The sequence below is a fragment of the Anopheles gambiae genome, chromosome 2 (assembly GCF_943734735.2).
Source record: "Anopheles gambiae chromosome 2, idAnoGambNW_F1_1, whole genome shotgun sequence".
Taxonomy (NCBI): Eukaryota; Metazoa; Arthropoda; class Insecta; order Diptera; family Culicidae; genus Anopheles; species Anopheles gambiae.
Window position 1 is genome coordinate 95,806,627 of NC_064601.1, and position 26,067 is coordinate 95,832,693.

Sequence of the window (26,067 nt, forward strand, 5' to 3'; positions counted from 1 at the left end):
AGGTCCATCAATTATTACAGGTCGGTCCGTACAGTGTACTTTGACAAATTTTCATTTGACAGCTAGGGAGAGCTCAAAAGTTCCTTAGCAACTCATACAAAGTTCTTAACAACCATAACTCCATAGCTGCTAATCTCCATAGAAATCTCCATCTATCAAGGCTACCAAAATCAGAGCTAAGAACCCACCTGCAGTCTATCTAGACCACCTTGCGTACGCCTCGAAATTTGGATGCAAAGTCTACGTAATACAGAGTCAATCATTTGATCAAAAACCGTGGGAAAGTTTTGACAGTTGAATCATTTGAAAGTTTTTATTTTGAGTTTGAAAAGTTTGAATCGTTTTGAGGATTTAGTTGTAGTACATGCAGTGGTTTGGAGTCCAGCTTCCTCCACAATACCGTGGTTGCAATTTACTGCTAATCTCTATGGTTTAGGACCAGCTGAGTTTAGACCAAGAGTGTTTAAACATGAAACATTAGACATACACGCTCCATAAAACCAATCTTGGACCTGTCGCAATAAATTTCAACTCAATCAAAATAGCTGCAGTGCAGTGAATATTACATAGTTTACTAGTAAAACTGGATTTACAGTTAGTTGACATTTAACAGTGAGTTGTTTTGTTGACATTTAATGCAGGAATTTTAATGTCTGCGCCTACACGGGAGGTCCAAAACAGCCGAAGTCATACAAAATCATGAAAATGTCTGCGCCCTTGTGTTCCGGCGTCCTCGTGAAGTTTACCGAGCCGAACCGAACAGTTGTGTTCGATAAATATGTGTGCGTATCAGGTAGCAGCATTTGTACTGCTTACCTGCCGTATGCCGCTGTGATACCGAGCGAGACGCATAGACAACCCATCAAAAGGACATGTGTAGCCGTGAGGAATTTTTTCTGTGTCTCTTTTGCCTTGTCCTTGCCTTTAGATCCTGATGAGTGAAGCATGCATACCTTTCGGGTACGTTCGGGGTATAAGCTCTGTCCCTCTCATGTTAATGGTAAAGATAGAATCGTATGCCATCGGCTCTGCATTCGGGCGTGGGCAGGCCCGTGGACGCCGTTTGTTTGCAGGCAATCGGATCAAAGGTAATTAGCGATCGTTACGATAAATTACCAAGGATAAGCTGTGTTCAATAAAATTCAGCAACTTTTCCCTCCACCCAATACATTTTGATGGAAAATTAAATTGGCCAATTCGACATCGTTTATTTTGTCGTACACCGTTTCGAGCCACCTTTATCTTGCATGACGCATTCAAGGGTTAGCGATGCCTATGTATGACGCGTGTGAATGGTCGTTTAGTGTCGTGTGCTTGGCTTTGGGCTCATCATATTGGACCTTGGTACCTCCAGAAAGCTATTCACTCTGTCACACAGATACTAGTGTATGGATGTGTTATTGATTATTATTTTGTTTTCTTTACTCCTTCCCCTCCGGAAATCGGGGGAAGAAAGGCGGAAATTTCGGTGAACATGATATCATTTTCCACCTACCACCGTTCGCTCCATCTAGCCGTGTAGTATTGTACCATCTGTACCATTATCTCGTATCAGACACACACACACACACACATTCATGGCAATACACATTGATGGAATGTTATTCATAATCAGCTCGCATCCGTCCATCCTGACCCTGAGTTATGGCAGTGGAGCAGAACCGTTTTAAATATTCGGGAGAGTTCCATAGGGTCCAGTGGAGCTTTGATCCACTGAGAGCGAGACAGAGAGAGAGAGAGAAACAAAGAGAGACAGGAGAAGGAACAAACAGACACAGGGAGCAACAGGCTCGCATGGGTGCTTTCAATCGAATGTGTTTTTTTTTCTTTTCTTTCTTTCGATTTTGTTTCTTCCCTAAACCACTCCATTTACTCGCCACCCCCTCCATCAGTCCCTGTCGATGCGGGCCGAGGACGGTGGCAACGGGGAGGTGATCGTGGGCGTCCGGCGCCTCAACTCGTTCGTAAGCCCCACCCAAAGCTACACGCTCAGTCCGCCCTCGCTGCACCCGAACTCGGTGTACGGCCAGAGCCCGAACCTTTCCTCCCGGAACCACCACACCCACCATCAGCAACAGCCGGCGCATCAGCCGGCCAAGGATCAGCAGCGCCACCAGCGGCACGCATCCGGTCCGCACCGGTGCCGGCGGTCCGGCAGCCAGGACAGCAGCAGCACGGCGACAGCCGCGGCAGCACCGGTGACCCTAACCACGGTCACCAGTGCCGTTGGTATGCGACGAAATAACTCACCTTTATCGCTGACAGTTGTAAATCAATTAATATAAATATCGAAACCAACCAGCCCTTCTCTCCCCCTCTTTCAAACAAACACTTAGACACACACACACAGGCAGTGTTTTTTCTTGTTTTCTTTCAAACACGGCACACATTAGTTGCCAACACAAGTTTTGCTCTCTGTTCTCGCTTTTCCGTCTTCTTCCGCTCACGAACACAGAAAACACACTCACACACTCCTGATTTGCACCGAGTTTGATCGTAGTTGGCGAGGTGAAGCGATTTAAACGGCGTGTGTTGAGCCTGTCACTCTTTACTCCTGTCATTGCTCTGTTTGTTCGTTTGTTTGATAGGCGAGTTTAACTGCTCGTGTTTCTTTCTTGTTGGTTAATGTTGCTGTTTAGGTTTTACGTTTTAAGTTGTTAGATTATTTCTTAATCTTTAGTGTTTTTTTTATTTAGTTATAGTTTATAGATCAATTCCTTAGATGTTTCATAGAATCATTTAAAATGTTCTCTGTATTGAATTATATTATTTTTCATCGTTTTTTATCGTTTTTAAATTACATTCTAGAGTTATTTAGTTTTTATAGTTTTACAGGTTTTTAATTTTATATTTTAGGATCGTATTTTCTTGTTAATAAAAAATGTAAAAATTAATTAGTGGAGAATTGTAAATATTACAAACATTTGCATCATTTTAGCCTCTACAATGCTCTAACCTTGCACGCTTATTTTATATTTTTGTTTGTTGGGTATTGCTTGCATGTACAGTATGATCGATTTAGCTTGCGTTTTTGGAAGCATGGTGTTGTAGTGTTAAGGTGTAATTATATTAGTTAAATAGTTAATCTCCCCCTGGCAATGCTTTACCCCTGTTACGAACTTTTATATCGTTCCGATAGTATATCCCCCCGTTAACGAAACGCTATCATTTCTATCAACTAATTAAATCTTTCCTTCTATCCAATCTCACCAACGATTTCCCCTCTCGAAAACGCACCCAGAGTGTGGATGACAAGAAGCCACGCATCGTACCGGCGACCGAGATCAACGGGCACGGCGGTGGCCACGGTGAGACGCGCATCAACATCAGCGAGGAAACGTACACCTCCTCGCAGGAGGACATCAAGATGCGCACGCAGAAGGAATCCATCCTGAAGCGCATCCCCGAGGGGGCGGAAGCGACGACCGTCCTCGTCGGTGCGGTCGACTTTCTCGAGCAGCCCACGATCGCGTTCGTCCGCCTGGCGGAAGGTATCCCGATGCCCAGCATTACGGAGGTCCCGATCCCGGTGCGCTTCCTGTTCATTCTGCTCGGGCCGCAGAAGACGGAGCTGGACTACCACGAGGTCGGCCGGTCGATCGCCACGCTCATGTCGAACGAGCACTTCCACGACATCGCCTACAAGGCGGACGATCGGCGCGAGCTGCTGTCCGCGATCAACGAGTTCCTGGACGACTCGATCGTGCTGCCGCCGGGCAAATGGGAACGGCAGGCACTGTTGCCGTTCGAGGAGCTGAAGGCGAAGAGCGACATGATCCGGCTGCGCAAGAAGAAAGCGCTGGACGAGAAGATCAAGAGCAAGCAGTCGCAGCTGCTGACGAGCGAGGAGGAAAAGAAGCTGCTGGCGGCAGCTGGCGGTGCGGGCGACGGTGGTGGCGGCGGCGATGGGAAGAAGCCACCCAAAAACCCGCTGGAAAAGACGAACCGCCTGTGGGGCGGCCTGATCAACGACATCAAGCGCCGCTACCCGATGTACAAGAGCGACATCATGGACGGGCTGAACACGGAAACGCTGGCGGCGACCATCTTCATGTACTTTGCCGCCCTGTCGACGGCCATCACGTTCGGGGGGCTGTCCTCGGACAAGACGCACAACCTGATCGGCATCTCGGAAACGCTCGTGTCGGCCTCGATGGTGGGGCTGGTGTTTCATCTGCTCGCGGGACAGCCGTTGGTCATTATCGGCACGACTGGACCGCTGCTGCTGTTCGACGAAGCGCTGAACCAGTTCTGCATCTCGAACGACTTCAGCTTTCTCACGGTGCGGGTGTACGTGGGGTGCTGGCTGGCGGTGATTGCGCTGGTTGTGTCCGCGTTCGAGGGCAGCGTGTACGTGCGGCTGTTCACGCGCTTCACGCAGGAAATCTTCTCCGCGCTCATCACGCTGATCTACATCGTCGAGACGGTGATGAAGCTGCTGTCCGTGTACAAGCGTCATCCCCTGTTGGCGGAGTACCTGTACAAGAACGTCACCGAGCCACAGCCGCTCCCGATGCCCTACCTGGAGGAGGAGCGCAACGGAACGACTCCCACCTCCGAGCTGCTGGCCGAGAGTCTAACAACGGCCGTGAACGGTACGATCGCAATGGCGCAGGACGCGGCCAATCTGCTCATCCCGGAAGACGGCACCGGGCCACTGAACCGACCCAACACGGCCCTCTTCTGCACCATCCTCACGCTCGGCACGTTCTCGCTGGCCTACTATCTGAAGCTGTTCCGCAACTCCCACTTCCTGGGGCGTAACGCCCGCCGTGCCCTCGGTGACTTCGGTGTGCCGATCTCGATCGCGCTGTTCGTGCTGGTCGACTACATGATCCCGCAGGTGTACACGGAGAAGCTAAGCGTACCGGAGGGCCTGTCGCCGAGCGATGAAACGCGCCGCGGATGGATCATTCCGCTCGGTGGCGTTCCCGGCTGGATGCCATTTGTTGCCGGCATTCCCGCCCTGCTGGTGTACATCCTGATCTTCATGGAGACGCACATCTCCGAGCTGATCGTGGACAAGCCCGAGCGGGGGCTGAAGAAGGGCTCGGGCCTGCACATGGACATTGTGCTGCTGTGCTTCCTGAACACCGTCTGCGGGTTCTTCGGTATGCCGTGGCACTGTGCCGCCACCGTACGGTCGGTGACGCACGTGTCTGCCGTCACCATCATGTCGAGGTAGGTAGTCGGATGTGTGGTCGTACCAGGTAGAAATCTAACTCCAAAATCAAATCCTTTTCATAGAACACACGCCCCCGGAGACGCTCCACACATTACGGACGTGAAGGAGCAAAGAATATCGGGCTTCTTCGTGTCGCTTATGGTCGGGCTGTCCGTAACGATGGCTCCAATTTTGCGCCTCATCCCGATGTCCGTACTGTTCGGTGTGTTCCTGTACATGGGCATTGCTTCCATGAGCGGTGTGCAGTTCTTCGAGCGGTAAGTATCCCATAGATGATCGTGGAACTCTAAGAAAAGGATCATATCTTCACTGCATCTCCTTGGAAATTCCACACCACACAGATTGCGGCTGTACCTGATGCCGGTGAAGCATCATCCACAAGTGCCATTCGTGCGCCGCGTCCCGACCTGGAAGATGCACCTGTTCACCTTCGTGCAGATACTGGCGCTGGCCATGCTGTGGGCGGTCAAGTCGTCCCCGTTCTCGCTCGCCTTCCCCTTCTTCCTGATCATGATGGTACCGATCCGGAAGCAGCTGGAGAGCATCTTTTCGCCCCTGGAGTTGCGTGCCGTAAGTTTTATATCTCTTCCCCAGGGTCCAGAGATCACTCAAATAACGCTTTTGTATCTTGTAACTTTTAGCTCGATGGAAGCCAACCGAACGAAGGCGCAGAGGATGAGCCCGATTTCTACGAGCAAGCTCCCATCCCTGCTTAAGGACAATTGGGGATACTGCGCAATCTACGCCGCACTGAGCCTACTTTTGAGCTATGGGCTCAAACACAAACGGCTTGAATTTTTGCATGAATTTTGTCTACCGTTCTTCAGCCGATCATCTGCCGAGGATGATCCGCATGATCAAATGCAAAGCGATCACGTTAAAAACTAAAACATAGCAACCAAGCAACTCCTAAAGGCAAAAAAAACAACCCTAAATATATATTTATTGCAAACACATGTTAACTAGCGGAGCAACAACGGAGGAGAAGAAGCGGAACAACACCGAAGTAAAAAAAAACAACAATTTTCGCGTAAAAAAACACACACACACACCACATATATAGTGAAAAGACGTCTCCTTTTACGTAACGAAATTATTAGGCATAGGAGTAGGCAATTCTATTAAAAACAAAACAAAAAAAACCGTAGCATAAATCAAAAGCAACAATCTATTCTCCATAATTCTTCTCTTCTTTAAAGGGAAGGAGAGAGCGAGTGAGAGGGAGAGAAAGACAGAAAGGGAAATATGAGAGAGAGAAAGAGAGAGAGAGAGAGAGAGAGAGAGAGAGAGAGAGAAAGAGAGAAAGGAAAAGAAAGAGAGTAACGCGAAGGACAACAAGCGCGATCGATCAAACCACATCTCACACGTGGAAATTGAGTGTGTCTGTGTGTTTGAATGTATGTCTAGGTGTGCGTGTCTACAACAGTCTGTGATCAGTATTACTTACAGGAATGCATCGGAACACAACCGCGCGTTGGGGGCAATAAAGAGATGAAGCAACAAAAAAAACAGGCGCACAGCAAAATGTACTAGAATTACAAAATCCACTCAAAAACAGTTTGAACCGAATTGATCTGATCGGTTACCGATCCCTTATTGGTCTCCCCCATTATTTTGTACCTTCACATCACCTGCAATGGAACGAACGAGCTCATGACTCCTCATGGTGTAGTAGCATCGGAGGGATCGAATAGTTTCATTATTACAGCTCAAACGAGATAAATATCAAAAATGGTGTATTTTTGTGACCTATTTAAAGCCCCAATGTTTTGCTAGCTGTGTGTGTGTGTGTGTGAGATAGAGGGGGATGGTTGGAAGAGATTGTTGTTGTGTAGTGCTGTGTAGTGTTGCTGGCCAAGCCAAGCAAAAGTATTGGATCGTTGGATGTGTATAAGTGTGTGTGTGTGAGAAAGAGAGAGAGAATGTGTAGCGATCGACCTAGGAAGGAGGATTTGTTTCTTGTTTATGTTTCTTGTTGTATAACAGATATTTTATTTTTCCACAAAGCTTTGAAAGAGAGAAAGAGAGAGAGAGAGAGAGAGAGAGAGAGAGAGAGAGAGAGAGAGAGAGTATATATATATATACATATAAAGCTATTCACATTATTTGCTTCGCTCGAAAGACAGTTAGAACGGCCAAATCTGGACCGCCTCAAGGAGGGTTACTTAAAAAAAACGCCACTAAGCAACACTGGACCAGCGGATGGATCGACGGCACAGGATGATTGCGCGTGTGTGTGAGAAATTCCTATCAACGGCCAAGGAGGGTGCGTTTATGGAAGGAGAATTTTATCTTACTTCAATATTTTTTAGATAGCCCGTAACTAGAGAGAGAGAGAGAGAGAGAGAGAGAGAGAGAGAGAGAGAAAGAGCATGAGCCTGCCTGTCTGTTTTGGGCTAGAGGGCGAGGAGGGATGACGGTGCGTGCAGCTGCCCGGTTAGGGCGCTGAGGCTCTTGGCATTACACTTACACTAGATTAGTGCATAGACGGTATGAATTGAAACATTTATTCTTCAATTTTTCCGCATCATCCTGAGGACATTATTAGCCTTTCTGATAGCGTGTTAGTGCAACCGAACCAGCCGGTACAAACAATAAATGAACTAAACCCGTAACGAAACAGGGTGTTGCATTTCTTCCTGGTCTTACCATGAGATGAGAAACTGATATCTAAAATAGGCATTGTGCTACAAGTTACATCCAAAACTGGTCAGTAGTTTGTTTTGATTTCATCGAATAGTTCAAATATGTATACTCGTGTTGTATACTCTTAGGAATAGCTTGAGGTACGGTTCTTCAACGTCCTTCAGTAGTCCTTCGGCTACATGTTGTTTTCAGCCTGCTTCTTGTGCTGATTGATCCTCGGGGATATGACCTGTGCTGGACTTCCGCCCTGCCTTATCATCCGCCCAGTCTGCATCAATGCTTTCAGCGATCTCATCAATAGGCTTCAATTCCACCGATCCACAATTGACTGGTGGTGGTTTCAGCGTTCGTTTGCCTTGCTCTTGTCTACTTATGTTGGGCGAATTACTTTGCGACTCAGAATAAAGGAGCAGATGGCGACTTTTCAAGGTCATGATCAGGATCGAGAAATATTTCGTGATACTTCGTACTACGAATACCACTTACAGACTTTTAAATGTTTGAATGTTTCATAAAGCTTTGGGCGACTCCATCAAGTCATTTTGTTTCTGAATGCATGCAACCTACTGACTACATTCGCTCCTCTTTCAGTGCATCAATGATCTATTTATATATTCCTGTAATCGTGGGTATACAGGGCGTTTTTGCTAGCGTAAAAAAGTATTGGACTAGCGCCATCTACCTGAGGCTAGCAAAAGCTGTCAGCAAACGCTGTTTGGGATTATCAAGCGATTGATCGTCTCATTTTTTCATCGTTTCTTGGTACGGAAAAGGGTAAAATATGCATACAGAATGCTAATTGCCATTCATTACAACACATTTCATTACGAATAAGGAACAATTCCAAACTTTTCGAAGCGACGTATTTCAAACTTTCCTACGTACGGCGGCACGGTCTATTTGGGACTTGAACCCATGACGGGCATGTTGCTAAGTCGTACGAGTTTACGACTGTACCACGAGACCGGCAAGAAACCATGGATGCTCTCCTAATAACTCAACTCTTGTGTCCATAGTTCTTCTTTCTTCTTTTGGCTCAACAACCGTTGTCGGTCAAGGCCTGCCTGTATCACTTATGAGCTTGGCTTTCAGAGGGCTTTGAAAGGCTAGGACCGAGGACCCCTCCGAGCGGAATTATCAGTTTGATTTAGCTGGAAACGTGTCCGGAGTAGCAATGCTAGGAAGTTATTCCATCACGTCGTAAAGCACACTGTACTCGTAACTATAAGTACATATGCGTCGTTCCTTCGTTATTTCATATGGGTAACGTTTCTAACACGGTTCTTATTAGCTTGTATTCCGATCACTCACTGGACTATTCGAAGACATCACACTACTACCTGCTGGCTGTACAAATTCCCCTCTTCATGGCAATTAATACACCACCAACAATCACGCCCATCGCACCAATCAGCTGATTACCAAATTTAAAAAAACCGCAACGGAATTCCACCAAACCGGCAAACTGCAAAACAAAGCTCCGTTTATAGCCCCCGATCGACGGGCTGCACGCGCGCTCCGTTGCCAAATGTCACAACATTACCCACACACACACACACACGCACACACGCAACCGCACCGCACACACTCCGCTGCTTGACAGTCGTCGTTTTCCCACACACACGAGAAGAACAACAAAAATGTCCAATCGCTTCACTGTTTACTAACTGCTCTGCTCATGTAATTGATGTAACTTCGCGCGAGTGTAAGTGCAAATTCGCCTTTCCCGTCTACTGCTGCACGGCAACGCAGGGCCTCCTTCGCCCGGAAAGTGGACGCCCGAAAATGTGGATCCCCCCGAGAGAATGTTCGATGCCGTACGCGCTGTGGTACGTATCCATGTTCGGTGGTTTGTCGTTGTCGCGGAAGGCTATGTGGGGGGGGGGGGGACCTGTCCGTCTTCTATCTGTGGCGCAGTTGCATATTGCCCAGCATCAGCTCGTTCCCTGCAGGCAAGGGTCCAGCGTTCGCGCGCGGAGGGGTGGATGATTCAGATAGATTATCGCCACATGCTGTGTGACTAATAACAATACAATGGATGCAAAACTACTTTCTTTTGCTTGTAACATCGGTCACGTTTCAATATTATACATTTCTTGTGTCCACTCTCTCTCTCCCTCTCTTTGTCATTTGTCGGAACAGGGTGAACGAAACAACGAAGGTAACATCGCGCTACTTCCTGCTGCAACACCGCAAAGGGCATGGAAGTCTGCGGGGCTTTTCCTCGATGTTGGTGGGAACGCTGGACAACGTACTCGACACGAAACCGTCCCCGTACAGAATTTTGCATTGCCAGCCGTCGACGGGATTATGCTTTGGTAAGTAGAACTCCTCCCCAGCACTGTGTGCGGCCTGTGGACGCTCGTGCTCGGTGCGCGCTGAGCTTATCAGAAACGGCCCAGCACTACCAGACCTCTCTGCCCGCCAGAGCTAAGCGATAAGCGCCCTACCGAATGGATGTGCCTTCGAGGAAGGCATCATTCATTCGGATGACATGCATCAAAAACCGGGACAGCAAGACGTCATACCTTTTTTTTGTTTGTTTATTAATTTCCCCCATTTCAATTTCCGCTTTCGCACAGAAATTGCCGCCGACATCACGCTGGACGCGATTATGCTCGACTGGGACTGGCTGGCGAAGAACCTGTTTCGCGTGATCAACGAGATGGAAACGGAGGAAGAGATTACCAACTTTACCATCTGTAAGATCCAGTCCCTGCTCGCCCACAGCTCCCGGCCGGCCGAGGAGCAGAACGATCCCACCAGCTTCCAGGTGGCGGTGTGCAAGTTCCGCGAAAAGTTCCGCATGCCGGAGGACGAGAAGCTGGTCAACTACTACTACTGCAGCTACTTTCGCAAGATACCGCGCCAGGGCCAGCTGTACCTGTCGCTCAACCACATCTGCTTCTACTCGTACATACTCGGCTCGGAGAGCAAGCTGTGCTTCCGGTACAACGAGCTGACCGATATCAAAAAGTCCGGCAACACGATCACGGTCCGGGCGGGGCAGCAGGGCAGCAAGGAGTACACGTTCGTGTTTCTCTACTCGCCGGGCGAAGCGTACCAGCTGATCGAGCAGCTGAGCAAGCTGACGATGCAGAAGATGATCCAGGATCCGGACCGGCCGATCGTCGACCACGATCCGGTCATACTGAAAAAGATGGAAAAGAACGTCGCCCAGAAGACGCTGCTGTTGCGCGATCTGACCGCGCGCCAGCAGTCGGACGAGTACCGGATACACTTTCGCGTGCCCAAGGCGGAGATTCTGGACGGCATGATCAAGGCGTCGCTGTGGGCACCGTACACGAAGAAGCACATCAACGGGGTGCTCTACCTGTCGCAGAACTATCTGTGCTTTAAGAGCGATGTGTCCAGCATGGTGTCGTTGGTCATACCGTTAAGCAAGATTGTTGTAAGTGGTTGAGAATCTTCAGCTTGAAAAACAAATCGTTAGTCAATCAATCTCTTCGTTTCTTCCAGAGCGTGGAAAAGAACGATGACCCACACAACCGGTTCAGCAATCGAATCATCATCACCACCTCGGATGGGAACATCTTTGTGTTGCAACACATCTTGGATCGAGAGTTTTTGATAACGAAAATCTCAGAACTACTCTCGAAAACCGTCCTGTAAGTGTGACGCCGCTCGAAGTGTTTTAGCAAAAAATATTATAAAGCTCTATTTCTCTCGCTTTTTACTAGACCGACCCGTGTACCTGACGATCTGGATTGGATGAAGCAGGAACCGTTGATGCATCTGTACAAAGATACAAACAACCGAGCGTTCGATGATCTGCAGGCGGAAAAGGTACGATAAATGCGAGTTTTAAATGTGTGTCACATTGTTCCTGACAATGTTTCCTCTCTCTCACCACAGATGAAACGCTGGGAGGAACACTTTTCCCTGTACGGACGGGGCATCTCAATGTTTCGCACCACCGACACGATCAACCTCGTGATCGAGGGCATACCGGACCAGCTGCGGCGCGAAGTGTGGCTCATCTTTTCCGGCGCCATACACATGAAGATGATGCAACCGAACCTGTACCAGCAGTTGGTAGCGAAGGCGAAGGACCAGAGCCCCGTGTCGTTCGAAGAGATCGAGCGCGATCTGCACCGCTCGCTGCCAGAGCATCCCGCCTTTCAGACGAGCATCGGCATTACGGCCCTGCGCCGGGTGCTGCAGGCGTACGCGCTGCGCAACCCCGAGATAGGCTACTGCCAGGCGATGAACATCGTCTCGTCCGTGTTTCTCATCTACTGCGACGAGGAGGATGCGTTCTGGATACTGTGCTGCCTGTGCGAGTCGCTGCTGCCCGACTACTACAACGATCGCGTCGTCGGGGCGCAGATCGACCAGGGGCTGCTGGACGAGCTGATCGCAAGCCATCTGCCCAACCTGCACGTGAAGCTGACCGAGCTGGGCGTGATACGCATGATTTCGCTCTCCTGGTTCCTTACCATCTTTCTCAGCGTGATGCCATACGAAAGTGCGCTGCACATTATCGACTGCTTTCTGTGTGACGGCGCAAAAGTGATCTTTATTGTAAGTGTGTCTCAAAGCATCTGCTTCGATTGCATTCCATTTCATCGCTTGCTTTGGGCTTTTTTTCCCCCGTACAGATAGCTTTAAAAATTCTCGAATGGAACCAGGAAAAGCTCCTGAACTGTAGCGACGATGGGGAAGCAATGCAGCTGCTGACCACCTTTCTGATGGGCATCTTCAACGATGAAGTGCAGCGAATCATTATCGAGGACAAGGAGAAGCAGCAAATCAAGGTAATTTAATTGCAAAGAAAAGTTGATTGGCAAGATCACATTCAATTAACCTTTGGTCACCGCCGCGCTGTGTCTGCGCTTTCCAGAGCCAATCGGTACAGACGCTCATCTACGAAGCATATCTTAAGTTTGGTAAGGCAATAACATCACAAAAGATTGAGGAGCTGCGCAACAAGCACCGCCGGCTGACCGTGCACCAGCTGGAGAAAGATCTGGAAAATAGTGTGATAAAAAACTTCAAAGACAATGGGTATGAAAACATTCCATTCCCTTTTCTGTCGTGACAACGCTAATAATGTTGCATTTCCTCTGTTTGCAGGTATTTCGACAGCGAAGAGCTGCGCATGCTGCTCTGCTACACGAAGGATGAGAAGAACAGCTTAACGGCCCGATCCCGCCCAACGTCGGTGAATGGCGGCGAGCCCGTGTACGACGTGACGGTGCTGAACGATGCGAAGAAACGGTGCCGCGACAATCGGTACGACTGCTTCCGGGTGGATTACGAAACGTTTCGCAAGCTGTTTGTCGATCTGACACCGTGGGGCCACTGTCAAAACATTGATCTGCCCGAGAAACTGTTCCGGGTAGGTTGCAGAAGCCGTTTGGGTTTTAGCAAAGTATTTAACGCCATGCTTTGGTGTACTTTCCAGCTGATGGACAAACAATCGTGCGGGTATCTCGAATTCAAGCAGCTCATCTTTGCGATCGGCATCATCTGCTCGAAGCGGGCAACGGAAAAGCTGAAGCTCCTCTACATCCTGCACCTGCCGCCGCTGCTCACTGCGCAGGAGCTGGAATCGAGCGGTGGTGGTGGTGGCGGTTCGCGCGACTCCGACACGGAGGTGGCGACCGAGGCGGAAAGCTTCTTTAGCGACAATCCGCTCGAAACGCTCAAATCGCTACCGTCGCCAATCGACATCAGTCTCGAGGCGTCGTCGGACGTGGAGAATCTGTCGTTGTCGCAGTTTAACGCGACCACGCCGAACCTTTCGATGGACGATTCGCACTCGCACAACGCGGAAACATCGTCCATCTTTTACGTGGAGCTGCCGGTAGCGAGTATGAGCGCTGCTGGTAGTGGTGGTGGTGGTGCCGGTCCCAGCACTAGCAACGCCTCCGGTACGAACCTCGGGGAGGCGGAATCGTTCGGCTCGCGGTCGGACATTAGCGATCTTGGCTTCCAGCGGTACGGCAGCAGCCTGGATGAGGGTGGGGCGAGCCGTCGGAACGAGGCGCGCAGCATCAGCGGGCTGCGCATCTTCCTGGACGAGCCCGACTCGAACTTTACGTACAAAACCATTCCCAACATGACGCAGAAGAACTTTATCTCGCTGTGGACGACGCTGCTGGAGATACTGAACAAGGAGCGCAAAGTGACCGACCAGGAGGTTCAAACGTCCTGTAAGGCCTTCTAGCTTCTATGCCCGGTCCTGCCATAGTGAACTCCCCAAAGCTTATCTCATTTTACCTTTTCCCCTTTTTTTTAGATAAAACACTAATATCGCTTGGAGAGGATGCGATTCTCAGCCGGCGGGACGATAGCAACGACAGCTTCACCCAGCTAGCGATGGAAGGCGGAGAAGTAGTGCGTAACTGCAACTTCAAACCAACTCTCCAACGACACGTTAACTAATTTTTTCGTTTGTTTGTTGCGTTTCAGTTTGACCCGAACGGCAATCCTTCCTCCTCCAGCTCGGAACGTACGCCCAGGCACAGTTCCGCCAACGCACCGCCGGAAGCGGTCTGGGAGATTTCGCTCAACCAGTTCGTGGCCACCGCCATGTCCGTCGGCATCATAGAGGAACAGTTTTCGCGGCCCTTCTCGATCAATTCGCGCGTCGAAAAGTTGCAGAAAAATCGACGAAAGTGCAAAAGCTAGATGCCTCGATAAAAGGCTCCTTCTTGCCCGCACATTTCCCATCTTCCCGTTTCACGACCTGTCTCTCTCTGCCTCTCTCTCCCGCCCATTCCCTCTCTCTTCCTAGCTAAACAAATCACAAAAGTCAAACACTTTTTCCTGTGCGTGTTAAAAAAAGTGCTTCTCCGGCAATCAACGACGATTGTCGGACGTCCCATCCCTTCAATCTGCTGCTGCAGAGGGTGCTAATTGTTGCTAATTGTGGCTAAAAGTTGTTATACAGTGAACCCCCCCCCCCCCCCCCCCCCGTTTGCCAATAATTTTCGAAAGTGATCGTGATGTATTTCGGTACGATAAATTTGCAAAATTTTGCCCCCTCCCCGTAGCCTTTAGTTTCTTGGAAGCGTATTGTAAATTATTACTCTCTCTTTTTTTCTTCTGTTGCCTGTTGCCTACTCAAGCAGCGCGCCTTTTCTTTTTACAGGGTTTTGCAGGGGTTCTCATAGGGTTGTGAGACACTTAATTGACTCTTTCCAATAGGGAGTGACCTCCATTTGATGGAAATTGGACTCTATGGCACCCTTTTTGGACAGGCTCCTTAGACAATCCTATTGGATTCGACTAACCTGGGATTTGTGCTATTAGGTTCATTTCCCATAGGAAATAGTCAAGGAAGTATCCCAATACTATGGGAACCCCTGGGAAACGCTATATTCTACAAAAGTGCACTCGATTTGTATAGCAAAACCGCAGAGCAAACGATCGTACGTTGCAGCAGGCGGTGAACCCACATACCGATGGGAGATTAGTTAGTGTTTGCGAAATAAAGGAAGAAAGTAGGAAGAAAACACCGAACGTAACCGAGCTTTGCAAGCGCTCGAGCAAAAACGTAGAGGAGAGGTGTGCGTGTGTGGGTTTTGTTTCCCTTTTCTTTTTTTGTTTGCGGCAATCGGTTCCGCTTAGATGCGAATATTATATATATACACACATTCTATAGGAAGCTATTTTACAAGAGTAAAAATCCAGCAATTATATGCCAAACAAGCGCGTCGTCTCTTCTTACTTTACTGCATCCGAATGCGAGAAGCGATTGCGTCTTATGAGTTTGTGATATTTCTCCAACAAAACGGACACACTCACACAACGGGTTTGGTTTGATTTTCCATACGCGCCTGTGGTTTAATGACTTTTTTAAACTATGATAACAGTACAATGTTGTTGTGTGTGTTGTGGTTTTTTTAGTCACTATCAACTACTACGAAAGATATTAATGCACTATTCTATAAATAGCTCGAATATGCTGCTTTGCTTAGTTGTTATTGTAAGTGTTGGTTGTTTTGTTTGTTTGTTTTTTCTTGCTTGACCGATGTTTTTTTGTTTGTTTGTTTTTTGGCAAAGAAATTAGACAACAACAGATAGAAATAGTATTGCTCTTTTGTGGTCCTCCCAGGCTCCCCCACGCCCCACTCAAAAACCCAGCCAAGCACATGAATTACCCATTTTAGTAGAGCTAAAGAGAAGTTGTCTATCCTCTAAAAGGCCTTTTGGCTCTAATCAAACATTACAGCGGAGATAAATATATATAAATGGGTTTCCCCCTACCAACTGGGTGTGAAAAAGATCATGTCAAATAAATTAAAAGATCATTTGTGTGTGTGTGTATGTGTGTGTGTCTGCTGATCACGCTTTCTTTTCCAATTTGTTTGTGTTTATACGCCATCGTGAGTCTTGCCTTGTGAGCATTAAGGAATAATTTAAAACATAAGTTGTTGATTAATTTCACAATTTTCTCCATCATTTTTGCCTCCCTAATGCACGCACAACTAATCTCTAAACGACACCAAACTGTTCACTAACACATACAAAGGGGGCGCTATTATTTCGTTTGACGATTACGATACATTGGAACATTTTGTTGCTCGCTCGCGCTATTCCTCATGCGGGAATGGAAAGTTTTAAAATGTGAAGCCTCTAGGTACAGAATTGCCCTTCTCGATTGGAGGCCACGCCTGTCCATAGCCAATAAATACGACTGGTACCGTTGGCCCTTATATGCCAAAACCCATTGTACACGGTAAGGTGGTTGTCCACATATCAACTAAAAAAAACTAAAAACTAACTGTATCTAGTCTAGAAATAGCCGACTGACAATAAAGAAACGAAACGATTCTTGAGATTTGATCAACTTACGAAAAAGATAAATTCTAAATAAACACTATAGAGAACCAAAAGCTCGATAAACGCTTATGCAAAGCGGCATGTTTTTTTAACTTACTTTGCTGCTTTTAAATAAAATCCTTTACCACTAGCTCTACAATATACCTAGACAAAGCTAGCATTTTATGTTGTGCTGGAAAGTTGCTTTTCCTACTGCATGAGAGCGTGCAAAAGGGCGAGCGCGCCGCCATCGTGTTCCACACGTTCACGCTACTACTACTATCTCCCCACGATTGCCGATAAAACATAAAACCAAATGCAAAACCACACACACACACAATGCTTTCATCAACAGTGAAAATACTTTCTTCAAATACCGATAAATGGGTAAAATATATAAAATAATATAGAGAGAATGAGAGTGAAAACGAAACGTCATTTAAAACGAACCTAAACCTAAACCTAAACACGCCTGCAGTGCGCGCGCGTGTGTGAGATGGTGTGAAATTTGCGGAAATGGAACAAAGAGCATTCAAAACAATGCATCGATCTACGCGCAAACGTCTGAGTAAGTGACTAAAACTTAAAATAATATTTATCTGCATCTGCCCACGCAAACGCCTTTCAAACGCTAACTTTGTCAGCAGTATGAGTGTATGTTATGTGCGCTTGCGGAAGAAGATATCCCATTTTTATATTAAAACGCACACATGGCGATAGTTCAATGCGTTCCAGAAGCGCTTTAAAAATTGGAAATAATTTGGTGGAATATAATATAAATAAAATGCGCTCACAATGCTCTACACAATGAGCGCTCCCTCTCCTTCCTCCCCGCTCTTAAGCCTCTAACCCTTTTACTGCTTGGAAAAAGTCCTCTCCAAAATGTTTATATACATACACATACAAAAAATGTTCCACACGCACCTTTGTGATTCTTCACCCAAAAACAAGAACAGGAGCATTGTCCTCTTCCTCTTTCGATTGTTTCTGACTTTTTCTTCAAAAAAGCTTTCACAAAGAATATCTCCTCTTTTTGACTCTTCTAGACACACACACACAATCATTACAGTTTTGTAGTATTTACAATCTTCTTCCCATTGTCCCACCCGGTTTTTGGGTGGTAATTTTCCGTTCATCCCTATCATTTCGTATCTTTTTCCCGTAAGGTTTGCAAGGATTTTGGCCACATTCGCTTTTGCGTTTTTCCCCCGCTTCTTTAGTAATGTTAACGTGTGCTGTGTTTGTTTGTTTGTGTATGTATAATGCACAAAAATCCCTCCGCAAATGCACTGCTCCGTTACACAGGTACAAGGAAAACACGTTACTGCTACGATCTGCCCGGATCGTAGGGTAGAAAAGCACGCCCTTCCTGCTCTTTTAATTGCTTAGCAGATCACCGACCCGGGGCTGCTGTTGGTGTTGCTCTTGCTGGAGTTGCTGCTGCTGCTCTTGCTGCTGCTGCTGCATGTCCCGCGTCTTGAAGAAGCCTGCCTCCGTCTTGCACTCCCGAATCGTGACCGTCTCCAGGTTGACCGTCACATCCGTGATAAACACCTGGTTGGTCGTTTGTGCCTTCGGCAGCCAGAGGCGGGGTGGGGCGGCCCGCGGCGACAGTGTTAGCGTGCTGACATGCTTGTTGATACTGTTATTGTTGTTGTTGTTGTTAAGGTTGTTGTTGTTGTTGTTGATGTTGTTCGGACCGTTACCGTTGCTCAGCGGAAATGCATCGCCACCGTTCGCCGCGGCGCCCGGTTGCTGCTGGTGCTGCTGGGCCTGCTGTCCAGCAACCTGCCCCTCCAGCGGGTTTCCCTCCTCTCGACCGGCGGGCAGTCCGCCGGCTGCGACCACCACCGCCGCCGCCCCGCCCGGCAGCTGTGCGTTCGGTTCGGCCGGCGGCGGAATGTTCGATTCAGGCCGGGAGGCGGGCGTGTCGGGCGACAGTGGGGCGGCCGCCTTCATGTCCAGCTTGCCGAAGGTGGTACTGATCGGGGCGACGGTCGAGCCGCCGGCGACGGCCGGACCGCCGACCCCGGATAGCGGGCTCACCTCGAGCCGCTGCGCCTTCAGCAGCGTGCTGCTGCTGGGCGATTCGTCCCCGGGCGAGGACGTTTTGATCGTCACACCCACCTTGCCCCCCTTCGACAGGACCTCGGCCTTCCGCTTCGTGCCGATCACGTCCTTGTGGCTGAGCGGTTGATCGTCGCTCGAGTTCGAGTTGGTGTCGTGATCGTTGCCCACCAGCTCGGCGGACCGGTCGGCGGAGATGGAGATCTTCAGGCTGGGCAGCGGCTGCATACCGACCGTCCCGGTGACGCCGCCGGCTCCACCAGCGACTAGCGACGGGTCCGCCGCGCCCGTCGCCAAGTGTGGGGACGATTTTTCAACCTTCGTCGACGAGCTGCCACCATGATGGTGGCTCGGGCTGATGCTGCTGCTGTTTCGCTTTGAGCCGTCGGCGCCACTGTTTAAGCTGCTGTTGGAAATGTTGGCCACGTCCTTCTCCTTCTTTGCACCACCCTGGTGATGGTGGTGATGATGATGGTGATGGTGATGATGCTGCTGCTGCTGCAGCTGATGCTTATCATCACGATCCTTCTTGGCCTCCTTGCGCTCCTCCTTTTTCGGCAGCTCCGGTTCGGGCGTGGGCGACATCGTGCTGGACGGCAGCTCGTCGTCGTCCGAATCTTCGATGATTGCTTTCTTCTTGCGCTTCGGGGTGGATGAGCCGCGGACCGACTTTTCGAATATCTCGATCAACCGCTGGTCGAGGATGTTCTCCTCCGGCTCCCAGGTGTTGTGGCGCTGGCTCCAGCCCTTCCATTTCACGTGATACTCCGCCTTGCCCTGGGAAGGAAATAAATTATTAAATTAATTATTCTAAACAATTATTGGTACTGTATTGTTGTATAAAACTAAATGAGTCAACGACTCTTTTCTGCTGCTGCGCGGGAGCAAAACCACACTGTAACAAAACGATTGAATTGCTGTAATAAACCATAACAAATAATTTTACCATTTTCATACCCAAAAATTGAACTAATGAGCGCAAAAGCTATTTAAAATGATGAATATTGCTCCACTGCCTGGGCCTCTGGCCATAAAACGAAGCAAAAAAAAAGAAAGGACAAGAAAGTGCACCATCATAAAATTAAACTTTACCGCACACATGCAGGTGTGGAAAAAGGTAGGCCATGCTTGCATGTGGGGCGTTCGGTTGATGGTGAAAAACTAACTACGCAATAGGCTGGAACCACACACACACACACATACGTGTGTGTCCGTGTGGAGAGGAGTGAAGAAAGCGGAATACGAACATGACGTCCAAGGACCCCACAAACAAAACAAACCGGCACAGCCAAAAACTGTAGGGGCCCGCCGTGTCGTAGGGTTTTTGGCTTTTTTTTTCCCAAAATTTATTTGCCTTTATGCGTGTGTGTGAGTGCTACAAATGCAGCAGCAGGCGGTCAAGAGGGCAAGAGAAAAGAGGCATGTGGCGAAGGGACCGGGGGCCTTTAAATGTGTGTGAAATTGTATGTAACGACGGCGCATCCGGCGTACCGGCTTCAGTGTGCATCATGCCAAGCATAAAGTAAAGTCGCAAAAACGTGGAATTCGTCGAAACGGTCTTACAACTACACACACCTAGTGTACCCCTGGGGTGGGGGTAAGGCAAGCCTAGTCAAGGTCAGCTGCATTCGCAGAAAAGCGGCTCACACAGCGCCGTGCGTCCTGCTCGCTCTCTCTCTCACTCTCTCTCGTGCTCTTTTCTTCTCGCATCCTTATCCGGCAGGCCAACCAACAACAACAACAAACGCGCTACAAACACACCATCATAGCAACCGCTGGTGTGCTGTGGTCGCCGCATGCAATTTATGCTACAACGCGTTTGTGATCATCATCGCGTCGAATTTGCGGGATGGTGGTGTGTGTGTACGTTTTGTGGGGTTGATTTTGCACACTTTCGCCGAAAAGTGTCCGCAAAAAGCGTATAATAACCAGTGAAGGAAGCAGAAGGAGACCACCTGCCTGCCGGCCTGCCTTTCGATGGCATCGCGTGGGGTCATGCCCTCCAGCATTTATTGGTGAAAAGGGAGAGGAGGGGGGGGGGGGGGGCTTTTTTCATTTAACCGATGCACCTTGCGCACACACACACATCTAGTTGGCGACATTATGTTAGGAGAACAGAACACAGGAAAGCTGGCAACAGTGGAACACCGAGCATTCATTTCCCATTTGCCGCCTTCCGTTGCATTTTATTTTGCATCTTTTTTTGTTGTTGTTGGGTGCATTTCTGTCTTTCTCACACCCATACACAGAGCCAGGCACATGTGCGGGTATACGCCACGCTGATGACGTAATAGGGACGCGATTGTAAACACGGTTTACACGGGTTCTCGGAATGGGAAGGGTACTGTTGTTTTTGGTTTGGAGTGGGCAGGGAGGAGGTGGGAAACCAATATGCAACTTATGCGCTACACACACACAGTCACACGAGCACACATCAAATTGAACACTTACCGCCCGGATGCGTTTTTTCATGATTTTCTCCGCCGCATACACCCGATCGTCGGATCCGTTCTCCATTTTATGGCCTTTGTAGACGTTTAATCCTTTTTCCGTTCCCTTGCTGCTGCTTCTTCCCGGACGGTACAATTCTTCGCCTTCTTTGCCGTCTTGACCGCCTCTAATCCGCACCCAAAGAAGGGATCTTCGGGTCTTTCGCTGTTCTCGGAGTTTCTCCTATTTCTTCCGTACGGTGATTATTATTCTCTTCACACTGATTTTCTTGGTTTCTTCTCCTCGCAGCGGGAAATTTTTACAATACTATTCGCACACACACACACACATCTAATTTCGCAAACAGCTTAAATCCACCGCATACACACACGCACGCACGCATACACATGCACAAAGAAGATGGTACAGGGAGAGGGTGGTTGGTGCTTCCCGTGCGCACAACAGCGCAAAATAAATTCGCTTTCGTTTTTTTTTTTTTTTTGCACTACGCACCAAAAACACTCCCAATGTTCACTGATAAAATGCACTAAATTACCAAACAAACCGATTATTGCATCACACTGATCGGCCACAAACCGATGTTGCGATGGGGAGTGGATTTTTTTTCCTCGCTTGGTACAGCCTGCTTCGCTGTACTCCGCCTCACGTACGCAACACAAACGTACGCTGCTCTCTGGCGCTTGCTGATGCTCTCCAGCGTTTGCGTTCCACGCAAAACCAAAACAAACTAATAATCCGTAAAATAAAAAGCGTACGATGCCGCGGTACGATTCGTTTACATTTTCGCAGGGGTAGCGTTTTTCTTCGTCCGTACCCGATTACGGGAAATGCCGTTTGAGTTTGGGGGATGGAAAATCTCCAGCAACAAAAGCTATTCCGCGGCCAGGCGTCCGAATTTGCGTCTTTTTCGTAGGGGGAGAAAATATATTTTGAAGCAGTGTAGGGTGACATTTGCACACTGTGACAGTGGCGACGCAGGTCCCAGTGGGCAAATGTTTGGCCTATTTGACGTCACGTACCTTATTTGACCAGCCCATAGTGCAGCATCGCGGAAATGCAAAACATTCGTTGCAGAACAAAATAATTTACTAGAGATATTTGGAGTTTGTAGTCGGTATTGCTGTCTCTTTTAATTTGATATTTGTTGTTATTATATTGTTGTTATATATTTATGAGATCACAAAAAAACAACTCTTGGAAGCAAATCCTTCCCCCGATCATGTGCCGTCATCCACGCGACTATTCCAATTTGAACTTGCACACTGGGATGATGACACGCGGCCAAAATTGGTCACATTTTCTCGAATATTCTAGCGCTGTCAAGAAGTGCGGCGGCAACGGCCCAAACAAGAAAACTTATTTATTTACGTTTCAGCGCTGCCGCAGTTAGCCGAAGTGCCGTGAGCGTGAGATTGTACATATTGCAACCGATTTCCACTGGTGTGACACCACAGTTTGCACAACAAAGTAGCCACCCACGATGGCGGAAGCGGAAGGAAAATTCGACTCAGTATTGTTTGCGATGGCAGAACAACATTCCGGCGGTGTTCCGGAGGTAAAGTAGAGGCAAAATCATGCACGTCCTCCCCTCAACGAACCTAACCTAACAAATATTTCCTTGCTCGCTCGGGCGCACACAGATGTTGGCCACATTCGCCGGGTTCCTCAACAGAAAGACTGACTTTTTCGTGGGCGGAGAGGAGGGTGAGTGGGAGAAGCTGGTGCTGCAGATTTTCCGCCAGGAGGCGGCCAAAGCGCAGGAGGTGGCGAGGAAAAAGCGCGAGCAGCGCGAGGCCGAAGAGCGACGAAGGCAGGAGGTGCTGCGCAAGAAGCGGGAGGAGGAGGAACAAAGCAAATCGGCCACCATCACCGAGCTGACCGAAGAGGAAGCAGAACAGCTGCAGAAGGAGCTGGATGCGAAAAAGTAGGTTATCTCCGTGTGTTGGTTGGAAAAACGAGGGTTGCTATGGTGACGATGGGGCGTGATGGACGGATTGCTAAGCACAAGTGTTTCTCTGTTTGCTTTGTCACAGACAAAAGGAAGCTGAACCGGTGGTAGAAAAGGTTGTGCCAGCCGAGGAGAGCAAAGAAAACAAGGCCGGAAGTGATACGGAGGATGTAGAGCCGGGTGATGAAGGTAAGCTAAAACCAAACCGTGGCAATGGGTGCGATCTGGACAAGTACAGCTGGACGCAGACGCTGCAGGAACTCGAGGTATGTAAAAGAGAGTGTATGCACTGATTTATGTATACGAGGCGCCGTGAAAACTTGTACATAATGTCCGCCCCCTTTTCCCGATGCAAACAGTTGCGCGTACCGTTCGATGTAAAGTTTACGCTCAAGGCGAAAGATGTCGTTGTGAGCATCCAGCGCAAGCACCTGAAGGTAGGCCTGAAGGGCCACCCGGCCATCATTGATGGGGAGCTATGCAGCGAGATCAAAATCGAGGACTCGCTGTGGCATCTGGAGAAGAACGCGGTCGTGGTGACGGTGGAAAAGATCAACCAGATGAACTGGTGGGACCGGCTGGTGACGACCGACCCGCCGATCAATACGCGCAAAATCAACCCGGAATCGTCCAAGCTGTCCGATCTGGACGGTTCCACGCGCAGCATGGTCGAGAAGATGATGTACGACCAGCGGCAAAAGGAGATGGGTCTGCCGACGAGTGACGAGCAGAAGAAGCAGGACATGCTGAAAAAGTAATTTGTCGTTTTTTTTTCCTCCACCGCTGCTAGTGCCGCACTTCGTCCGCAAGCGATTGCTAACACCTTCCCTCCGTCTTTCCGTCCGCACAGGTTCATGGAACAGCATCCCGAGATGGACTTTTCGAAGTGTAAATTTACCTAAGTAGGCGGCTGTCCTCCGTACTCCCTTTCCTCATGCTTTCCACTTTCCACCGATCGGGGGCGCCGAACGGGTCGGACGATCGATCGGGTTGTGCATGACAACGTGTGGCGCGCGGGCACGAGGTTTTTCCTTCGATTGTATTTACTCTACATAAGCCATCGCCATTCACCACCACACTACGCCGGTCGTGGCTGTTTGTGCGTTGTTGTGATGATAGATAGCGCCGCAGGTCTTGCAGGCTACGTTCGCTTTCCACTGTACTGTATTGTACTTTACACGCATACACATTTGACGTAGAGAATAGAGCATTATCGTTTAAGCGTTCAATTCAATTGCTAACCGAACTGTACTGAAGTGTGTATGTGGAATGAAAATCGAAAGAAATCCTGTATCAAATTGGTGAAGATCACATTTTACTTCAATTTTATATATTCAACCTTTCTTTCTATTTCAACTGGCACGGGCCAGAGCCGTCAAAACACTGTGCACTTCATGTTTTTTCCTTATCATTTCTTTATCCTCTCAACATAAGTTAAATAATTTAATAAATATCACAGAACTGAATCAGTGAAACATGAAACTGGATAGTTTTTGTCAGATACGTTGGAGGAGGACGCTTCTAAAAATGGTAAAAGTATGTGCTTGTAGAGAGGAAAAACATGTTCTGCTGCTTGAGAGGCTTTTGGCATTTTGGCATGTTGTAGAGCGCATGCTAACTCATTTTTATCGTTACAATTACTATGCCCTAAGCGAGTCTAACACAACACTAGAGTATCGCGCTTGTCTCGTGGACGTTCGGCGATCTCTAGCTGATTGTGATTTAATACCGTTCCTCACCATGAAATCATGCACGATATAACAAAAAAAAAAAAGCTACATTGTTATGTCTCTTATCGACCTAGCAGTAGGAATAGTGTGAAGAAAGTTCGTTATCTGCGCATAACGCTCTTTCGCTGTGTGAAAAGTATGTTAAGATATGCTTCTATCGGGAAGTAGTACGTCGCTTGCTAACACGACTGTGTAAGTCACGCATAGATCGGTCTAAAAGTAGGGCTTGGGGATAGTAAAAAGTAGCTAAAAGTCTCTTCCTATGTGTATACGCTATAACTATAACTCTTATTAACTCCATATGGCAACGCGTTGTTGCAGGGCGATAGCGCTTAATCTATCAGTTTTTGATTGCTAAATCTACTTCGAATGTAAATCGTAAACTCCTTCCTGCGGCCCGCTCTCTCTCTCTCTCGTATCTTCTGGTGGTGCGAACATATGATGATGAAACGAAAGTCGTTATTTTGGCATTTCCCTGGCACGCACTGTAAAGATTGCAGAGGAAAAAAGAGGAATTAGAATGGATGATTCGAATAATCCATCTTTAAAGGTTTAAAACGGACACATACTTTCGAGCAGGAAAACAGCCGAACAGATACCGATCATGAAGATGATGCTCATCGTAATGATCAGTACCGTGATCTGGTGGCCCCCGCTCGAGCAGATCCCGGTCTTGATCACGCGCTGCGGTCCACCGATCCCGTTCACCATCGTGAAGTGCGTCGAGCTGGCAACGGACACCGAGTCCGGGTCCACCTTGCCGCCCTTCAGCGAACGAAACGGCGACACGAGACTGGGCCCACCGCCGCCACCACCCGCTCCTCCGACAGTGGCAAGCTGTAGCTGCCGTTCGCTTCCTCCACCTGTTTCGCCCTCGTCGATGGAAATCTCATCGATCGGTACGATCGCATGCCCATCCTTGCGATAGTCGATCGCCGCATGGTCGGCCGGATGATGATGAACGTCAACGTCGTCGTCCTCTTGATGGTGCAGCAGGATGTTGCTGTTGTAGCGCGATCGCCGCCCAAGCGTCCCGGGATGCGGGCGCGGTACCAGATCGAGCGTCGAGGAGAGGTATCGTTCGAGTGTTCGGCTGCTGCCGGCACCGTCCAGCTTGGAGCCACCGCCGGCAGTGGTTTTACGATGTATTTTGGCAAAGTTCTCAAGGTTTGCTACCGTCAGCAGTAGCGACCCGGATGATGCACTCTGGGAAGGGGGGGGGAACGAGAAAGCACAACCATTAGACG

At 48.7% G+C, this 26,067-nt stretch overlaps 5 protein-coding genes across 28 annotated transcripts in view; 3 read left to right on the plus strand and 2 right to left on the minus strand.

Moving 5' to 3' along the window:
- Nucleotides 1-6,694, plus strand: part of LOC1276784 (anion exchange protein 2) — a 40,135-nt gene extending 33,441 nt beyond the window's left edge. For 15 of the 22 annotated variants that reach the window (XM_061640851.1, XM_061640860.1, XM_061640850.1 and 12 more), the window contains 5 exons: nucleotides 1,893-2,267; nucleotides 3,242-5,181; nucleotides 5,248-5,442; nucleotides 5,527-5,755; nucleotides 5,827-6,694. In XM_061640851.1, the coding sequence (XP_061496835.1) occupies nucleotides 1,893-2,267; nucleotides 3,242-5,181; nucleotides 5,248-5,442; nucleotides 5,527-5,755; nucleotides 5,827-5,901 (2,814 nt within the window). In that variant the 3' untranslated portion in view covers nucleotides 5,902-6,694. The remainder of the gene's footprint in view (nucleotides 1-1,892; nucleotides 2,268-3,241; nucleotides 5,182-5,247; nucleotides 5,443-5,526; nucleotides 5,756-5,826) is intronic. The other 7 variants (XM_061640866.1, XM_061640867.1, XM_061640868.1 and 4 more) reach the window with 1 other exon arrangement.
- Nucleotides 6,695-8,210: 1,516 nt separating this feature from the next.
- LOC1276785 (TBC1 domain family member 9) lies at nucleotides 8,211-15,511 on the plus strand. The gene is made up of 12 exons (XM_316175.5): nucleotides 8,211-9,660; nucleotides 9,974-10,149; nucleotides 10,414-11,243; nucleotides 11,312-11,460; nucleotides 11,533-11,638; nucleotides 11,708-12,376; nucleotides 12,454-12,609; nucleotides 12,696-12,859; nucleotides 12,929-13,193; nucleotides 13,260-14,010; nucleotides 14,097-14,194; nucleotides 14,270-15,511. The coding sequence occupies exons 1-12, from the start codon at nucleotides 9,617-9,619 to the stop codon at nucleotides 14,486-14,488; spliced, it is 3,627 nt and encodes a 1,208-aa protein (XP_316175.4). The 5' UTR covers nucleotides 8,211-9,616; the 3' UTR covers nucleotides 14,489-15,511.
- A 104-nt stretch (nucleotides 15,512-15,615) lies between these two features.
- Nucleotides 15,616-22,099, minus strand: LOC133391030 (polycomb group protein Pc). The gene is made up of 2 exons (XM_061640870.1): nucleotides 21,143-22,099; nucleotides 15,616-19,468 (listed from the first exon to the last, which is right to left on the minus strand). The coding sequence occupies exons 1-2, from the start codon at nucleotides 21,206-21,208 to the stop codon at nucleotides 18,002-18,004; spliced, it is 1,533 nt and encodes a 510-aa protein (XP_061496854.1). The 5' UTR covers nucleotides 21,209-22,099; the 3' UTR covers nucleotides 15,616-18,001.
- A 335-nt stretch (nucleotides 22,100-22,434) lies between these two features.
- Nucleotides 22,435-24,341, plus strand: LOC1276787 (nuclear migration protein nudC). The gene is made up of 5 exons (XM_316177.5): nucleotides 22,435-22,697; nucleotides 22,783-23,066; nucleotides 23,176-23,356; nucleotides 23,450-23,844; nucleotides 23,941-24,341. Exons 1-5 carry the CDS (start codon nucleotides 22,623-22,625, stop codon nucleotides 23,990-23,992), a joined length of 987 nt encoding a protein of 328 aa, XP_316177.3. The 5' UTR covers nucleotides 22,435-22,622; the 3' UTR covers nucleotides 23,993-24,341.
- A 42-nt stretch (nucleotides 24,342-24,383) lies between these two features.
- LOC1276788 (uncharacterized) overlaps nucleotides 24,384-26,067 on the minus strand; it is a 35,499-nt gene continuing 33,815 nt past the window's right edge. For all 3 annotated transcript variants that reach the window (XM_061640871.1, XM_061640872.1, XM_061640873.1), the window contains exons 3-4: nucleotides 25,390-26,026; nucleotides 24,384-25,305 (exon numbers count right to left, since the gene is read on the minus strand). In XM_061640871.1, the coding sequence (XP_061496855.1) occupies nucleotides 25,280-25,305; nucleotides 25,390-26,026 (663 nt within the window). In that variant the 3' untranslated portion in view covers nucleotides 24,384-25,279. The remainder of the gene's footprint in view (nucleotides 25,306-25,389; nucleotides 26,027-26,067) is intronic.

Excerpts from the sequence above, each read along its gene's own strand:
- LOC1276787 (XM_316177.5), top strand. The coding sequence starts at position 22,623 with ATGGCGGAAGCGGAAGGAAAATTCGACTCAGTATTGTTTGCGATGGCA. Across the intron at positions 23,357-23,449 it reads AGACGCTGCAGGAACTCGAG|TTGCGCGTACCGTTCGATGT; the intron begins GTATGTAAAAGA and ends CGATGCAAACAG. Across the intron at positions 23,845-23,940 it reads AAGCAGGACATGCTGAAAAA|GTTCATGGAACAGCATCCCG; the intron begins GTAATTTGTCGT and ends CCGTCCGCACAG.
- LOC1276785 (XM_316175.5), top strand. The coding sequence starts at position 9,617 with ATGTGGATCCCCCCGAGAGAATGTTCGATGCCGTACGCGCTGTG. Across the intron at positions 11,639-11,707 it reads ATGATCTGCAGGCGGAAAAG|ATGAAACGCTGGGAGGAACA; the intron begins GTACGATAAATG and ends CTCTCACCACAG. Across the intron at positions 12,377-12,453 it reads GCGCAAAAGTGATCTTTATT|ATAGCTTTAAAAATTCTCGA; the intron begins GTAAGTGTGTCT and ends TCCCCCGTACAG.
- LOC133391030 (XM_061640870.1), bottom strand. The coding sequence starts at position 21,208 with ATGGAGAACGGATCCGACGATCGGGTGTATGCGGCGGAGAAAATCATG. Across the intron at positions 19,469-21,142 it reads TGAAAAAACGCATCCGGGCG|GGCAAGGCGGAGTATCACGT; the intron begins GTAAGTGTTCAA and ends TTTCCTTCCCAG.